The sequence below is a fragment of the Gallinula chloropus genome (genome assembly GCF_964237585.1).
Source record: "Gallinula chloropus genome assembly, chromosome: 5".
Lineage (NCBI taxonomy): Eukaryota > Metazoa > Chordata > Aves > Gruiformes > Rallidae > Gallinula > Gallinula chloropus.
In genome coordinates this window covers 74,291,266-74,310,191 of record NC_140090.1, presented here as the reverse complement: position 1 = coordinate 74,310,191, position 18,926 = coordinate 74,291,266, and the positions used below count along the sequence as shown (strand labels likewise).

General features: G+C 41.2%; 1 protein-coding gene across 1 annotated transcript; it reads right to left on the bottom strand.

The window, feature by feature from the left end:
- Positions 1-1,187: 1,187 nt before the first annotated feature.
- LOC311192221 (pancreatic lipase-related protein 2-like) lies at positions 1,188-17,584 on the bottom strand (the record flags this gene model as incomplete). Its single annotated transcript, XM_084264645.1, has 14 exons — positions 1,188-1,251; positions 1,952-2,119; positions 3,358-3,469; positions 3,758-3,887; positions 4,669-4,787; positions 5,637-5,759; positions 5,840-5,956; positions 6,565-6,673; positions 8,434-8,568; positions 9,810-9,935; positions 10,829-10,983; positions 11,795-11,843; positions 16,868-17,001; positions 17,554-17,584. The coding sequence occupies 14 exons, from the start codon at positions 17,582-17,584 to the stop codon at positions 1,188-1,190; spliced, it is 1,572 nt and encodes a 523-aa protein (XP_084120771.1).
- Between the last annotated feature and the right edge of the window lie 1,342 nt (positions 17,585-18,926).

Genomic DNA, 18,926 nt, shown 5'->3' with positions numbered 1-18,926 from the left:
GCACTGCAGGAGGCTGTGGCTCTCTCCTGGGTCATGGCATGGTGCTTCCTGGCATTGTTCACAGTTCTTGCCACCTGTCAAGTCTCCAGGCGACTTGCAGTACTTGGGACTGAAGGTCTCTCTTGGCTGAGCCCCAGGCTCATGTTTAATTATGCTTTTCATTTCATACAGGCTTGGATAATGTTTAGTCAAGGATACAACACTCTTGTTCTTTTTTTAAAAAAATGCTTCATTCAGCTATTTATATTCATTATAAATATGTTCTTAATATTGTAATACTCCTATTTTTAGAAGCTTCTTAGCCCAAGGGCTTGTATGTAATTTATCAGACATGGGGAAATGGGAGTGAACAGATGATCAACTCATCCTATTCACTAATTTAGAGTTTGCTCTTTATATTCAGAAAAATATCCATGCCTTAGTCCCTCGAAGCTCCTGGTAGCTCACTCCTGCCATTCTTTGCAGAGCAGTGGTGCTTGTTTTAAAGGAAAAAGTCAATTTTGGGCTCTGCAAAGCCTGGAGTTTAGTGCCAGAATTTCTCTCCAGCACCATCAGTGACATCAGCAAAAGTACATCTTTGAAATAAACAGTAGCTGGGTGCAGTCATTAAGGTGTTTAGTTGTTTCCAAAGAGGGGAATGCTTGAGGTTTGTCTTCATTTTTTGCTTCCATGAAGGTGCAGCATACAGAGGGCTGTCTTGACCTGATGAAAGAACATCCTGGTCTTGTCCTGTTCCTGCCTCATCCCTGAGCGTCTCCTGAGGGCAGTGTTCTTGTGTGGGGCTGGAAAGCTTTGCGCAATAGCCTAGGCTGTGGCAAGGAGGTGTTTGAGGTCATTCCCAGCCTTGGATGTGCTGAGGCTACATGCTACCTCAAGAGTGCTTGGTGGACAGAAAATCTGGCAAATTATCAGTGTGGTGGGAAGCAGCTCTTACCCTGAGGCACTGGTAGAGTAAGACTGTGCAGTGTTACATAGAGATTTCATGGTTTCCAGTTGCCTCCAAAGTTACAAGCGCAATAAACTTGGGTTGAGTGTGAAAAATATTAAGGGTGTTTACAGAGAACTGAAAAAAATAAAGGAACCAAGAGGCAGTTGAGTCTTTAATGGCCTTGTGTACCAACACTTCTGTGCACAGGACTCATGGTTTGCTCAGCTGTCGTGTGGAGAGCAGTTGTAATCGGTGACCTCTAGCAAGGTGTAAGCAACTGGGGAACTCCATATGTCACGGTTCCACGGCCACAAAAGGTTGACCTGGTAAGGAAAAAATACTCCAGTTAAGATTTATTTATCTGTTTACCCCAAGTTGAAATGAAACTACATTAGTTGTGGTTGTGACAGATTTTGGTTTGATCCACAATCCCACATAAACCTTTCTAAAAGCCTGCTGAAGAGAATATTAACATCTGCATATTGACAGTAAGAAGGTGAATTTGCTTCTTTTGGGCATCAGCTATAACATTGGGTTTTAATACATGAAGAAAATTAATCTCTAGACTCATGTATCTAGAAATATGGATAAAAAATCAGAAAGCCATCTTGTTAAGCTCCAATATTTAGGCTAGGTTCTTAACTAGATTGACCTGATCAAAGCTTTGCAGGTTTTTTAGGAGCTCACACTGAAAGGGATTTAATCAACTTTTTAAAATAACCCATGCCAATTCCAAATCATAAGGCAGTGTTTTTTTTCCTAATATCTAACCAATATTATTATTTCAGACTATTCACTGCTGCATTCCTTTCCAGACAGTTATTCCCTGGATTGTACTCAAACACTGCTTTTTATTTTTTTTCTCCTGTCCAAAATGCGATATCTTGTCCTTGCTGTGACTGAAATTCACACTGTTGATTGCAAACCATGTGTCTAAATTAAGAGCATTTCTCAATCCTGTCTCCTGGAGATTTTTTGCACTCCTTTCCCATGCCTTCTGACCTGTGAAAGGGATATACTTACCTACGTCCATCTTCTCCATGAATTATATCGACTGTTTCTGCTCCTAGTCTTGCCCAGAGCAGAGTAAATATGGCTTTATTCCAGAGAAATTCAATTTTTTGGGTATTTTTTGGGTTTATTTCAACGTCAAGGTATTTTGTATAAACTTCATCTTGAGAGAGGTCTCCACTGCAAACAGAAGAAAGACAGCAATGCTGAGTTTAACAGTTTAGAGATTACAGAACTAACTCATGTATTCCACAAGATTTGGGTTTCCCACTTCGTTACAACTGGGACTCTGGGCTGTTGTGCTCTGGACAGGGAGAAGGTGATAAACAACACTGAAAACTTTCAATGAGCCTGTGGCAGAGATATGTTAAGGGTGAGGCTGGGGCTGCCCCCAGCACCTGGGTGTGCTGAGGTTTGCAGGTATTGCTGTGGGGACAGGTCTGGGTGAGGTTGTGTGAGAAGATTTTGTGGATGAGCTTGGAACTTCTGTGGGACTTTGGTCTGCACATGCACAGAGGCTGGTGGGAGGATGCATGGAGGCACTGGTTCCAGAGCAGGGACAGAAGACAGTGGGAGTTGTTACTTTGGTAATCAATGGGAGAGGACATCAGCTGCGAGTGAAGCTCACTGGCCAGACCATGTAGATGTGCCATTTGTATTGTAGTGTTGGCTTTAAATACAACCTAGGTATGAAGATGGTGTGGGGACAGGACAAGGGGCAATGGCCACAAGTTGGAGCACAGGAAGTTCCACACTAATATGCAGAAGAACTTTTATGCAGTGAGGGTGACAGAGCCCTGGGACAGGCTGCCCAGGGGGGTTGTGGAGTCTCCTTCTCTGGAGATATTCAAGACCCATCTGGACACTGACCTGTGTGACCTGTCCTAGGGACCCTGCTTTGGCAGGGGGGTTGGACTTGATGATCTCTGGAGGTCCCTTCCAACCCCTATGATTCTGTGACTTTTCAGATGTGGTAAGTTCAGGTACAGGGTTGCCTTGCAGGAAGTCATACAGCAAGTCACCAGCAGAGCAGAGCCTTGTCAGCACATGCACTGACTGCTGACCTGTGTGGTGCCACAGCAGTGCTGAAGCACACGTGCAAGGGCTGAGCACTCTGAATCATGTGCGTTTCAGAGGTGTAATTTTTTTAAGGGTAATCCAGAAAAACAGCACTTTATCAAACCGTGTTCCTGATTTATTGTAAAGTCACATAATTCAGGGAAAGGAAGTGAATTCAATTTCCTTTTTGCAACTACCCAACTGCCTTTAAAAAAATACTTATCTATGGGGATAACTTTTTTCATATCTGATGTTAAGCAGAACATCTGCAAGGCAGAATGAGTGTTTGCACTACTTAAAAAAAAATCAGTGAAGGTTAGCAGCATTAAAAGCTAAAGGGAAGTACTATTTTATCTTACCTGGCAATCTCATATTCTTTTGTGTTCCCCTCTGTGTCATGGAAAACTAAGTTTATGTCCCCCTTCATTTTCTTAACACCAGACAGTTTGATGAATACTTTTTGTCTCCAAGCTGCTTAAAGAAAAGCAAAATAAAACTAGACTGTCACAGATAGGAGAGATCCAAAGACATTAGTTTACTGGAAAATTGCTTGGGATTCTTCTCCTAATTGGAATTAATTTTTGTTATCAAATGAAAGACTGGGTGGGCTTGAATTTTGATACCTAATATAGCAGGGGGTTTTGTCAGAGATGTTAACATTTGTTTAACGAAGCAACAGAAGTGCGTGGCTGTAAATCATGTCAAGGCAATCACTTTTCAAACATCCCCGATCAACTGTAACAAACCTCCTCCACTTACTAGTAAAAGGTGGGTCTGGTGCTGTATTTAAAAAATACTTTTGGTTTAACCTCTTCAATTTAGCTGGGAATCTGTCGGCATAGTGCCCCATCATTGGACATTCCTCCTCGGAACATGGGAAGCAGAATCCCTAGTGAAAATAAGAGCATCACTTAATGAGGAGTGATTTATTTTTTGTTTTTCATCCTCACTCTGACCAAGCTAAGGCTCAAGAGGCTGTTGTGATCTCACAGGCCTGTGGCAGTGCTGTTTGTTGTCTTATCTTACCACTTGATAAATTTGTTTCGGCTAAGGGCTTCTGCACCTGTACATGTATGTGGTTAATACCTGTGTGGATGATGGTCTGAAGCTCCCTAGTTCAAATATTTTTCAGCTGGAGTCTAGGATAAAATATAAACCAATTCTACCCTTCGTGCATCCACTTTACAACGCAATATAGAGAAGGGAAAAAAAGGAAGACCATAAGTGCATTTCTTTAGGTGCTCTAATCAGTGACTAGTGTATATTAAGAGAAGAATCAATGATTTTTGGAGGCTCCAGATATCTCTGAGTAGATGTAGAGTAGACCCTATATCTACATTTAGTTTATAAGAGCACACAGGTTAGATATATCTACTCTAGAGTAGATGTATCTTTAGATGTGCCCTTTGCATAAAGGTTTAAGGTGGAAATTGTACAAGGTTTAATTTTTACTTTAATTTTGGGTATTTTTCCTATTTGGTGATATCATCTGTGGGCTTCAGGATTGATTTTGTGGAGATGAATAGTTGATGGAGCTGCTGTGTCTAATGCACCACAAGAGCACAACCACCAGCATTCAAGTTCTCTGCGCACGTAGTGAAACCTATCATGAGTGCAGAGACCTGGTTTATTGTCTCTACAACCAGCCCATTCCTGGGCCAAATACTTACTGACAGAAAGTCTTTGTAGGTTTCGCAGGGATACCCGAGGTATCCGTTGGGATGGAGGATACTTTCAAAATAAAACTCATGGCTGCGTGAGTGATGGCACCCGCCAATGATCGCAGCATCTGTTGGAACAAAGCTTATGAGCATCTGTGAAGTAAGCTCCTGATCTCCTGAACAAGAGTTGTGCCTGTCTCACCATGGAAACAAGCTGAAGCATGGAACAGAACAGCGGCATGGTCTCCTAGTAATTTTAATCTGAATTTACAGGTTTCTAGTGGTCTGTGTTTTATCTGGAGAGCTGTGTGCCAGTTGCCCCAAGATTTGAAGTGAGCTGCATTGGTCTGCTATGGCATAATAGACCCCCTAAGGAGGAGATCCATAAATACATATGCAATATCGCAGCAAGATGGCATTAATTACATTTTGAAAAGGCCTATTAGAGCAAGGAGAATCCACCAGCTTTCTGCCAACCTCTCCAAAGCCTGTGAAGAGAGGCAAGTCTCAGGTGGAGAAGTAAGGTAAGTACAGTCCCGGGAAATGCTTCAGTGCTCTTGCCTAATTCATGTCTTATGGGGGCTGGATGCTCTTTGCAGCATCTGCAAGAAACTAAAGGCAGTGGTGTCACGTCACAAGTTTGGTCATGACACTGGTGGACCTCAGCTTGGAAAACCTACTACTGGGGTGGTTGGACTTTCTGACACCCTGTTCCCTGCCTCTTTGTGTCCTTTAGGTCCAATTTCAACTTATAAAAGTGAATCTTAGGCCTGTATTATGCCTCCTTTCCCTACAGTGTTCCCTGGGGAGTGCTGTTCTGATCCAGCCTTCATTGTTTCGTATTTGCTTTTCTCATTTATGAGTAAATAGACAAAATTTTTTTTCTACTTTCCCCCAAATGGCCAGTTACTTTCACAGTTAACACTTCAGACTTGGATGAAAATGAATGACTATGAATGTTAGGAATGTATGTTTACCTGCAATGACAACTTCAAAGTCGCTTTGTTTCATCTCTACAAGTAAATCAGTGCATCCAGGCATCACAGTTCCTCCATTTGGGTAAAAGTCCAGGTGACCGGTGGTGTTATACATTCCAAACCCTGAAATAGATAGGTCATGGTGTCAGTGCCTCGATGACACATCCATCCCTGCAGGTGCTTACTCACACATGAATGCTTACCTATGGCAGGAAAGTGAGCAGCGTTGCTGTGAATAATATCAACAAAGTTTGCATCTGTGGGGTCCAGCCTCACCTCAGCAGGAGTACCTTCAAAATAAGGCCCAGCAGGGTCTAAGCCTAAAAAAACACCCCACCCCACACATATTAGTTGAGGGAGGGAGAAAAACTTCGTATGTGTTAAAATATCTTTTACCAACTCACAACGTTAGATATTCAGAGTTACAAGGGTGCTGAGTAACAATGTTGTCAATTCCAAGCTAAAGTGGAAAAAAAGTGCAATAATATGGTTTAGTGAACCTTTCTGAAAACTTATTGCAACAGAAGTAAAATATTTTCCAGGTGACTATATAATGGCATCGTATTAGTAGGAAGGGAGCACTTTGATATCTGTGAGCTTATTCCTGGCCTGTAAAGCTTTACAGATAGGAAAAACTGAGGATTCTTGGTATGTTGCTTTGTGGGACTTGAGGTAACCTGTTGAATGACAGTTCTTTACAGACAGGCTAGCTATGTTTGTCTTTCCACTTAAGAGTTTTTAAGCCTAACAAGCAAAAGAAGATGGAATAATTAGTCTTACTTTTGAGAAGCATAAAGTTTGCCCACTCTTACACAGGGTGTCTCCAGCACTGCCAATAATTTATTTCCAGTCTGCAGACCAGTGTCTTGCAGGATTCTTTCCTTTAGAAACGTGCTCTGTTAGCTCTGCACCTCAGGGAGCAGCCTACCTGTTATCCGCCTGATGCCTTGGATCCTTCTTCCCGCCTCTCCCGCAGTGTGGGCTCCCAGACTGTGGCCAATTAAATGGATTTCAGAAGGGGTGTATCTGAAGATTTTCTGATCAGTAAGGTGGTGGTGGTGGTGGTGGTGGGAGACAAGAACACAGGCTTTAAATAGCAAGCAAAGAGGGTGTCTTATATTATGGGCCTTTGGGAACATCTAGACTGACTTCCTGCATAGCAAACAGGGTGTGGGTTCCTTGTGCTAATTACTTAAATTACACCAAGACTTGGCAGAAAAGGATCTAATCTAGAATTTTACATGCCTAGTGATGATGGATTCATTGTTGTAGCATTGGCATATAGTTACCATATTCAGTTGCCCTTGGTTACAAAATATAAACCTTCTTTGTCATTTGGATAACTCCCTAATTTAATCATCTATCAAAATGATCTTATTTTTTATTTACTTTATTGTGAAGCCCCCCCCCCTTTTTTTTTTATCATGTCTGTTCTTCATGTGTCCTCTTAGAATATGTGATTCTATCAGTGAAAATATTACTCATTAGCTTAGGTGGGGCAGCATTCACGCTCCTCTCTGCCAAGTGTCACCTGTACAAGACCTGCACTGCTGAGATTACACGCATGTTGAAGGTGGGAATGGAGATTAATCAGTGTGTAGGATGCTCTCAGGGGATGCCTATCATCCAGGGATTTACTGGATTTTGTAACGGCCAAAGACAGCAAGGATTACTTTCTAATTGCTTGAGGTTTCTACTTCAAGTTTGGTTTTGTTTTGTAATACATGTACCAAAATAGCAGCAGATCTGTGGCACTGGCCTGTCTGCCTTTATTTTTGGGCAGCAGATTCTTCTGAATATGTTTTCCTGTAGTATTTCTGTTTATGATGCAGCTTAACTTTTCCTAAAATCAAACTCCAGAAGTTTTTTTAACTGGGGGAAAAGAAAGCCCAAGGATTACTTATGCGTTTTTATAATGTAAGGAAGACTGCAAATGGTGCAGTAGTGGAGATATCAGAGGAGAAACTGAACCCACCTTCAAGTGACCTGAGATTTGTTTGCAAAGACAGGCACAGGAGCAAGCGTGTGAAGCTAGGTGTGAGCTTCCTGGGCGGAAACAGTAGCTGATAACCCAGCTGATTCTGTGGAAGTGTTCTTTGACATTCAGGTGTTGGCAAAGCTGGCATTTTGCTTTTCTGTGCTCTGAAATATCTCTTACAGCACTTTAAGACCTCCTGACTGTGATCAAGTCAGACTTCTGATTATCAGCAGTACTAATTACTCGTGAGCCTTTTTGAAGTCAGCAGGAAATAGTGGTACTCTTAAACTCTGCACCTGAGCCACGTGCTTAAATACGATCCCTTGCCTTTGGGAATGTGAAGTTCACAACTAAAAGGCAACTGGACAGTTTATTGAGCCTGTAAACAGGAAATATGGTGTTTTCAAGTGGACCAGCTCCTGCTCGTTTCAGTGGGGCTGAGTTATTAATTTGTTTCTAACACAGGTGTATGTGTTGATATATATATAATGCTGGCAAAACTTGTAAGCGCTGAACTCTCCATCTGTGGCTCACTTCCACTGAATCCCTGTTCCTGCATCATCATATGGAAATGTTGCCACCTGCTGGTCTTTGATTAATTGGCAACTCTTTTTCAACCACGTTAGCTTAATTTGGGTCATTTGCGGCTGTGAGAAGTCCCTACAGAGTTGATGATAAGGATAATTAGCCGTGTGCATTGTACATCTCTTCCAGAAGCACTGGTTGACCACCCTGGACAGGGTTCAGAGTCGAAGCAGCAGCAGCATAACCCCACTACATCCACTTTAGAATCGTAGGTGGTAAAGCTGTGTCTTTTACCTGTAAAATCTGTATGAAGTAAGCAACCTCAGCCCCAACCACGCGGATGTTGTTCACCGCACTGATGTAGGTGCCTTTTGCACCATCGTGCCAATCGACAGCGATGCAGTTGATGTTTTCCACTTCCAGTAACAACTGATGTGGGAAAAGATAAAGCAAAGGATTTAAGGAAACAAAATAACAAACAGTGATTCAACTTAGAATAAATGCTACCACGTAACACAATAATGGAATTTCTTATTCTTTACTAAACAGGACCCTTCACCTGTACTGGCACTGAAACACACCTCTTCTTACAAAAGAGAATGTAACAAGCCATTAATCCAAAAAGTATGAATTATGGAAGAAGGTAATAAGAATATTTTACTCTGAGCCAATTTGTGTTTGTGTTTAAAATAGCCTGGAAAAGCTGCACAATTGCACAGTTGCTGCTCTATGTGTTACCTGATTTTCTTTGAGGGATGTTGGCAGTTCAGCTACATAGTACAGGAAGTAGATTTATTTACCAAGGGTTTATAGAGCTCAGAAAACCGTGTCAGACTGGAAAGGCTTGAAGCAGAGTAGAAAGTTTCTATTTCAGCAAAGAAAGCTAATGTGTAGTTCACTTTGGTACTGGGTGCTGTCTTGCAGAGATCAGTGATTTTTTCTGCTGGAAGAATCCTGTATCCAAATCTGCAGCGATAGCTTTCTGTGCCTAAGGATTAGTTAAGGCTCGCAGAGAACGAAGAGTGGAAATGAAAAATTAAAACTATGGCAAACAGCTGAAAGGGAATGACAAGGAAAGCAAAAGCTTGAAGTGATAGTGTGTTAGAACCTGGATTCCCTCCTCTCCTGCCGTGACCAGTTTGTAGTGTGGAGAGGCAGGTAGAATTGTTTTTGCTTTCCAAATTAATATTCTAGATTAAAAGTTTTCATAGATTTATGAACAAAAATGATGATGCAGATCTGTGACTCAATGGTCAGTGGTCATCTTTTTTCTAACTTCAGCTTTTCCCTGCCAGCATGGAAGAAGCAGAAACTGGAGTAGTTTTTGCTTGAAACTTTGAGCTTGTTGGATTGAAACATGAGGACCGTGTCTGATGTGATGTTCATAGACTGGTATGGAGGCTGGGAACATCTGCAATCAGCTTGTTGCTTTGATCTGATCTGTACAGTTTGGGGATGGAAATTGTCTAAAGAAGCATAATGTCAGAGATAAGAAATGCCTTGAGTGTGCTGCATCTTCACAGTGGGAATGTTTTGTGACATATACTACTTAGTTGGTATCTGTTACTACCTAAGGAATTGTAAAAAGGAAAGTGAACACTAGCACCTAAAGGATACTGACAGATTGTAGTTACAACTGCTGATGGAAATCAGAGGATGTTCTCTCATACCAAGCACATTTCTACCACCCAGCCTTTTTTCGCAGTGCTGCCAAATCCGTGAGTGATGAAGGTGGTTCTCCTACTTGAGGAAAAATGTGAGGTTTGAATGGTTGAGGAGTTTATTGCTGAGATCACCTGTGTGTGGGGAAAAAAGAAATCTATTAATACTTTCAAACATTATTAAAAATTCAGTGGAGTAGCCTACTGAATTTATCACATGTGCTCACATGTTCCTGCTCTTCAGATTGTAAAAGTTTTTATTAAAGGTAAAACTTCCTTAGGCTGAGTTGGATTCTTAGCATAGCAACCAGGGCTGCTGTTAGCAATGATGTCTGCAACAGCAGTGATGGCACCAGAGTTCATGCCAGAGGGATCCTAAACGTTCCTGTACAGTTCAGGGGACACTAGGTCTGGGAACTTGAAAGGGATTTAGTAACTTCAAAAGCATTTGGTGAAGTGATGTGGTCTCAGCCCCTGACCTTACAGGTTACTCCACATTGCTCCATATCTCAGAGCATAAGCACCTAGAGTAGTCATCTCTTATTTTCAGAGTGCAGGGAGGCAGGTAAGAATATGAACCCACTCAAATATAAAAGTGGAAAGTGGGTTTGGAAATTGCATGTGATCAGTCTTTAGACTTTTTTTAAAGTCAAAATATCTTCTGAGCTCAGCTTCCCTGTAGGACAGCAATATTTGCTCTCCTATCTGAATACTCATGGAGCTGTTTACTTGAACAACTCCAACTTTCCTCAGAGACCCAAGTGCATGCAAAAGGTACTCTGCCATAACCAGTATCCTTGAGCAGGAACATGCCAAGGAAGCTGTTGTGTCTCACAGTTCCCTCACCACTACTTCTGCCTTTTCTTTTTCTTTTCCTCATTTTACCCCAAATAGCTTCAATGTTCACTAATTACTGTACCTTCAAACTGTCCTCTCATTCTGACTTGTTTGCCTATGATGAGTGATGCAGACTTGTTAACAAACATTTGTAGGTTTAGTCAGTTCTTGATGTTAAAAATAAATGTCACCTGTGAGTTATTTCCTGTTTCTCGGGTGTAGAGAGAGAAGCTGATGTTCATATGTTCTGGAGAGTCAGGCAAACCTGTCAGAAGCCTCCCTGGTACCCCAGACCAGGGTGGGTCATCTGTAAAACAGCCAATCCTAGGGTAACAAACTTCTTTACCTAGAGTAGAAGAAACAGCTTGTTTATCCTTTGGACTTTCTTGTGCTTGATGATGTAGTTCAGACTGCAATGATCTGAAGAACAGAAAACTAAGCCATTGATTTCATGATTAATTTTGAAGCTGAGATTCATTCCTTTATGGATATGGCCTGCAGCAGGTAACACAAGGGGAGTTAAATAATTTGAGGATAAACCAAGTAAAGACCCAGATGCTATTCTGACACCATTTTCTAGGCTTGTAAAGGATTATTTCTAATTCTTTACAAAAAGATAATAAATCTTTTAAGAAGTGCTGGTTAGAATTGCTCCTGCATGCGTCTTACTCCAAAGCATTGTGTCCCTGCTCATAGGAATGAAGGATATCTATGTAGTAACCTTGTACTCTGAATGAAAGGATCATTTCTTTCAATATAGTAGCTATTTCTAGATCAAATGTGTGTCGTGTTTGCTTGTGCTCAACTTTTATGTCTTAGCACTGTTGGTTGTGCTAAGCACCCTGTTTTGCTGAGCAGTTTTTCATGTACATCAGCCGTGTGAAGTCAGTTTGTGGGCTGTCTTGATAGAAGTAGAGCACAACTCCGAATTTCTCTGGGAATTTTCAGCCCAGAGTTCTCTCTTGCACTCTTAAAAACTTTTAAACAGCCTTTTAGCATTAGTTCTCTGCACAGTTAATAATGCACACATTATCATAGAATGACACACAAATCATGTTATAATGGGAATGTACATGGAAACACCAGTCATCATCATCTATATATTATTTCACCTCAATTCACCTCCTAGGGCAGTTCTCATGGATACAGCGTCTCACCTGCTACTGTGCCGAGGAGATAAAATGCAATAATCCACATTCCAACCACCTAAACCAAATTAAATGTACAGGTTAGGCATTTTATCTAGAGTGATTTCTCCCTTTAAAAAGACTGTAAGACACAGAGAAATGAAATTGCCTGAAGAAGAACAACTGCATTTAGTGATTGGTGCACCCTGGGATCCCATCAGCTGGAAAGCAGCTCAGCAGAAAGACTTGGAGGTCCTGAGGGACACGAACTTGACCATGAGCCAGCAATGTGCCCTTGCAGCAAAGGCAGCTGGTGGCATCCTGGGCTGCACTGAGAGGAGTGTTGGCAGCAGGATGAGAGGGGTCATCCTTCCCTCTTTTTCTTTTTGCTGTTCACTGCATTTCCTGCACAGCCAATATACTGTGTGCAGGATGCTGAGGGAGTGAGTTGGATCACAAGGTTCTGATTTGTGCCAGCTGTGAGGAGATAGGTGGTGGGAGGCATGGTAGAGCAAAAATTTTAAACTTCTACCCTTGGCCACTGAGATCATCAGAAGTAATTAAGAAAAAATGTTAAATTTAGAAGGTATAAATCTTGTCCCAGGAGATCTGGCAACGTGAAAAAGCTAGAAATCCAGGGCTGCGATGGTCATTGATGCTACCAAATGATCTCAGAAGCAAAAAAGAAACAATTAGGAATTTCATAGAATTTCTCCTTGAAGTTTATGTGAAAAATCAGATGGGCTGTAATGATGTGGTTTCCTAACCAAGCCAAATGGGACATGTCAGAGTACAGAGAATGTGTCTCAGCACTCTCTAATCAACTCTGAAGTCCTGTGTGGTAATAGCTCCTTGTTTATGTGGTGGGGCAGAGGAGCAAGGCTGGATAGCTAAGCAGTGAGCTGGAGCTGCTATGTGCAGAGTCAATAGAGAAGAGAACTAGCTGCTCAGGGAGTGTGGAGAGAAGTCTGTCAGTCACTAAGATTAGAAAGGAAGAGGATCAAGATTAGTTGAAGCAATTGGTGGCAGTCAAGAACAGAGAGGCCCTAATTGTTAGCCAAAGGGAGCATCTCTGTTCAGCAGGACTATCTGTCAAGAAGTACCCATCATGGTGATGAGGACCTGATGACAGTGAGGGAAAATCACAGAAGGTGTGGCTCATCAAATGAGCCCTCAGTGGGATTTGTTTATATTTACTGGAGAGCTCTCCTGCCCTGGAGATGGATAGCCTGTGTTGGGAACACTGCAGCAGGAGGGACAATATAATTTCTGATCTGAAACATGAAAGGCAGTTTAAGAACAACGATTTTAGAAAAATATTGCATTTTGTTGCCAAATCAGAGCCATCAACAGTTTCTTTTCCAAAAGTTCTTTCTTTGAAGACAGAAATTTGAAATGAATGTGGAGCTCAGTAAGTCATGAAAGTCATGTGTGTGAAATTCTGACTCATTCTGTAGTGAGAGAAGGAGATAGGAGACAATTTTTTTGGCAGGTAGGTTTTCTGTATTGGTCTGTGTTAACCTGATGACCAAAAGATTGCAGAGAGGTGAAGAAACTGTGTCTTTGTAAAAAGAGTTGAGGCAGCATCCAATTTAATGGGGGAAAATTCTTTCACTGGGCATTTAAGAGGCTTAGTGCTGAACAAGAGGAACTGGAATGACTTGTTTGTGAACGTGATCCCAGCCTGGCCAGTGTTGCTGGCAGGAAGGCTGCTAAACACCAGCTCAATTGTTAGACTCAGTGGACAGGGGACATGGATTCCTGAAGCAAACCCAGCACTAAATATTCCCAAGAAAAAGAAAAAAGTTAATTGCAAATCTTCATAGACTGACATCATAGCATATTAAACCTACACTGGTACAGTAGTTGTGCTTTACAATAGCCAATCAAGTCACCTTCTGGACATGGTGATTCATGGGGCACCAGTGGGTTGCTTGTGAGATGAGAAAGTCTGTATAATGACTGTCAGCAGTGTAGTTTTAAGGCCCACACACCTTCACCAGGACACGCACATGCACTCACAGGCTATTCAAGAGATGTAAGCACAAATCTCAGGGGGTTGGTTTATCAGCATTTTGAAACACCTCATCTCAATGCAGTAAACAGATTTGTTGTTGTTGTTTGTAAAATTTAAAAACAAGATGTTATTTACGTAATCACAAAGGATTTTACTCACCATTCTCCTGTCAGCTGCCTTATCTCTTGCCCTTGTGAGCAGTAACAGGATACAAAGTAGCCTCTTTTTTTAAATGAAGATTGGATAGTTTTATGCTGGGGGAGGGGAAAATAAAGCTATTAAAACCCCACAGGACAGCTTGGTAAAATGGAAGAATACAAAAGGACAAAAATATCACTCACTGGGAATTAATAGCTAGAAAACACACAGATTTCCTAACAAAAGCAGCAATGCCAACAGGTACATTTATGGCCGGCAGAATTAAGGCATAATTAAGAAGGACTATTTAATGTATGGAAGAATTTAAAAGCTACAATTTTTTTTTGCCAATTACTATGTAAAATGGAGCAAAAGGCAATGACACGGTTGAAGTGAAATGTTTGCACTTTTTTTCCTGTTAACCAAAAAAGCTGACATTGTTCACATGAGAAACTAGAAGTCTTCATAGCGGTACTCTGCTCGGACAATACAGCTGCTGTAGCTGCTAGAACTACGTATTTTAAGATGGAATTTGGTAACTCATAAGTGAGAGTCTTACAGAAAAAAAGCTATTAAAAAGTTGGATTTTTTTTCACTAACCAAGAACTTACTGAATAATTTTCAGAGATGGGTTGTTTGAAGAAATCTGATACACCAATAGGTTAAAAAAAAACCCCAACCTGAGGTATTTGACCCATGGACTCTCAGTCCAGTATCAGCAGAATAATGTAACTTTCCACAGACTGCTCAGTCATGAAAGAAAAACTGTGAAAAACTGCTAACAGGGCACACTTACAGGATCAGCATTGGAAGTCTCATGATACTTGGATTTCAATAACATCTGCTCTGCCACTTGATATTTTGGTTAAGAAATAAAAATTAGATGCGTGCACTGTTACAACAGTTAAGTAGATTTAAAATTAAATGCATGGATTAAGTAGATTAAAAATTGAGTAATTATGGCACCTCAGACTACAACGGCAAAGAACTCTAGAAGGTAACTCCTGGATTTGCAAATCTATTTCTTGCTACTGTGTACCATCACATCATGTAACCATCAAGCTGTGATCATGTTTTAGCTGGGTTTCTTGGCGACCCTGTGGTTAATCACTGCTCATGATGGATCATCACTGAGTAGAGCTTTAGAGGAGTCAATTTTTGGCGTTACACTGCATGCCAGCTTTCAATGCTGGTACTGCTGGACAGGAGCTTGTTACTGAGAAAAGACTGATGTCTGGACTAAGGATTAGTAAATAAAAAGCATAGGTCATGAATGTTGAATTATCTTTTATTTTGGGGGAAAGTCAATTCTATCACACTGCATATCATACGCACAGAATAGAAGCCCATATCTGGGGGAGCAATAACCATTGAAATCTTGCTAATGTATTGCTAGGGACTTTAAGTGCCAAAGAGCTCACCAGTCTTTGTATCCACATACACAGATGAGAGAATAGTATTTTCAGTACATGTATATTGCATTCAATATATAGGTGGGGGCATTATTTAAAGTTTCAGTGTTGCTGCATGCACAATTCAAGAGCGATATTGAGGAAATGGAGAAAGTGGTTCTTGGCTTATCATGAGAATGGAAAAGGGGGCATGCAAGGCAAGAAGTGAAGAGAGAGTATAAAGTGTAAATTTGGAGATTTGGAGATTTTCTTCCTCCAAACCTGCTGATGCAAAGTAAAAAAAAACCCAAACAAATGAACAAGGCAAGGCAGAGCTCACATGTGTGGTCTGGTCTGGGTAATATAGTTCTCTGAGTGTCTGCTGACCTCTTAAACCGAATCTAATACAGTGGACTAGGACATTAACCTGAAATAACGACTCAGAACAGTGATGTAAATTCTTTGCTTGAGGAATTTAATGTGGGAAGCATTCTAATAAAAAGTTAGTAATTATGCAAAATTCTGCATATATTTGCTCAGCATTGGAGGATGCAGTAAGATTTGGACTTTTAAGGTATTTTTATGGTGAACAATCTAAATAAATTGTTGGCTAGCCATAAACTCCTTGGCTTTCCACGTCAATTATTTCTGCAGTATCTTGTCTGATTTCCTAAATAACAGGGTTCTCACCTTGATTCTGCACTGGTATTCACGTATTTATCTTTACAGAGACAATTACGATCATTTAATCTGGCTACAAGCATCATAAAAAACCCAACAAACATGAATCAGTTTTGGGAGGTGGCTGAGCCAATTCTGTGCCAATTAGGCACAGAGCCTTCAGTTGACTTGTTGCCACCATCTAGCTACCTGTCTTTCCAGGAGGACCTTTGCCATTCCTCTTTGATTAGGCTGCTGTTAAATTTAGTCAACTCTAAGACCAGCACTGTTTGCCATTTGCCATTTCTGAACTGCAGAATAACTCTTGCTGATGACTAGTTCAGGTTTCTCTACAGATGGTAGTCTACCAAAAATGTCTCGTTTGCTACATTCTTTCACTTAGCAGCTGTGATCCTTCCTCACTTCCATTCTACTTTTAAATTTGCTGTGGTTCTTACAAGGCTTAATTATATAGCCTTTTTAATTTCAGCTGTTATTTGTATTATCACACGTTTTTGCTTAAAAATAAAATTTTCCAGATTCCATGTGCAAATACCTTCATTTTACTCTTCCTCTAAAAACAAAGGTGTATTCTGTCTTAAATTACCTTAGCCCCACTGAATCAACCCTGGTTCTCCTAGCCACACTATATTATCACAGCCCATAACTTCTACTCTCCTACTGATACTTCCTGGAATTGAAAAGCTTTAAACCTTGTAGCTGCTGCCCAGGGTCTCCTCAGGATCACTCAGAGTACTGCTTTGCTTTTTGCTTTGACTCAGACCATGTTGTTCAGTCTGTCTTGTTTTAAGCAGGAATCCTTATGGTCCTCTAGCCCCAACCAGCAGTTATTAAGGACGCTTGCCCAAAACCCCTACCAAGTTTTCAGCCACTTACCACTCTGAATGCAGAAAGGGTTGCTGCTTTGCAAGCTCCGTTCAGCCAGCTCCCTGTCAAATCCTGGTTGCTACCAGCTCTTTTCACTTGGAATCTGTCCCACGACGGTGGGTGCGGACCTGCCCACACGGTGTCTAATTATAGGGTTTGTGTGGGTGAGTGAGAACCTTTGTAAGGATGATAGCCTTATTGCTGGATATAACAGATGTTGCCTTTTCTTGTCTCTTGTCATATCTAATTCATCAAAATTTTCACCTCTTTAAACTTTGCTAGGAGGAAAATCAAGACCAGACCATGTTAACCCTCAGAGGGGCTATTGCATATAATGTTTGTAACAGACAACATCAAGTGCTAACCTGAGTTAGCCTGTTACCATAACCTCTTGCTACAGGCAATGGACCGAGCCTCTGTGGGGAAGTTCAGAACAGAACTTGATTTCACTGCTGTGTGTCATCCTCTGGAAGTCACCAGGTCTATGTTTATCGGAAGTACATTCCCCATGAAGGAAACCCTTGTGCATTTTCATATAATCCAACCTGTTTGTATTTTTTTGCAGAGAGCAGGCTGCTTCTTTTAAAAAGGGATCAGTGAGAAAAAGTTGTGTTACAGCTTAGGGAGTATATAGGTGCCTGAGCCATTTGTTAGTTCTTTCAAGTGAAGTTACTCAAACTCTGACTGTTTACTACCATTTTGGCTACTCATGTCCTCTTGGGCCATGTGGGATTTGCAGCTTAGTTGTTCCTGTACCAAGCTCTCTCAGCAGCTGGCATGTACTGAATAGAACTGGCATCTACTGACAATATTGTGATCATCTTAAAGCAGAGAAACCCCAGCCACTTTCATTCAAAAATGTGTCCTGAGGAGGACAGGGTGATAAGTGTCATTCATCTTTTTTTCTGTAATGGCTTTGTGACTTGTCTCTCATGTAAGTCCCAGGTTCTCTTCTGTGCTCTGGAGGTTGTGGGTCATAACTATGTCACAACCCAGGTCTTTCAGTTCCTGAGCAAGACCTCAAGTCACTACACTGCTATCTACAGGATGGGTGCTGCCATAATCACCTGTTCAGGCAACTGTGTAAGAGCAACTGTCATCCTTACACAAAGAGTGATTCAAGTGCCTCAGGGCAGGAAGTAACCTGGGTTGAATCTCCAGTTCACATAAGAAGCCAATTTGTGGTCTTGAGATATGTGCTTTGCTTGATGGAAGATATAATTTTAGAAATAACATAAAAAATATGTTGTTCCATATGATGACCTGTACACAGTGTTCTCAAAGCCCTGCTAGCCATTGTAAAAAACAAGTCGAATGTCTGTCACTTCTTGTAACACATGGCACCTATGTGAATATTTGGATCTGTGTCTGGTTCTTGTTGGTAAAGTGGTGTAAGCCAGAGCCATATATGAGGATAATCATTAGAAAGAAGTCTCAGAGGAATCTGGAGGAAGCAGTGGCTAGTCTGTGATTGGATCTCCTATTTAATTACTACTTACACTAAAGACACACATAGAATTTCAGATAAGGCAGAACAGATCTAGCTAGTAAGAAATTATCTGCAATCTTGTATATATTCATTGATTGGAAGGAGGAAATTTGACAGAAGTTATGGGACCTGTGTCTCCTCAGAATGGTGAAGCACATCAAGTAAGTCTGTGGAGGGATGAGGTTAGGGAGCCACAGAAAAAAGCTAAGGGCTGTCACATGCCCCATTTGTCAAAGTATTGGTATGTAAGTTAGATGGAAAGCAGCCAGTGAAACTGGTGCCTCTAATAATGACAAAACATTGCTGAACATCTTTGTGTGAAAATCAGACCCCTTGGAAGTCTGGGTTGTGGTTTGTTTTGGTTTTTGGTTTTTTTTTTTTATTTTTTGGTTTAGGTTCATTTTGTTTTGTTTCTTCTGGGAATGGGATTCCTGGATATGCTCAAATATATTGCTGTTTTTTCCACAGAGTTAGTTCTTTGTGTGTGAGCATTGAAACAGTGTCACCAAGCCCTTCCCCAGTTACAAATGAAGCACAAGGACACACTTGCACAAGTACTGCTGGGGACAAACGTACACC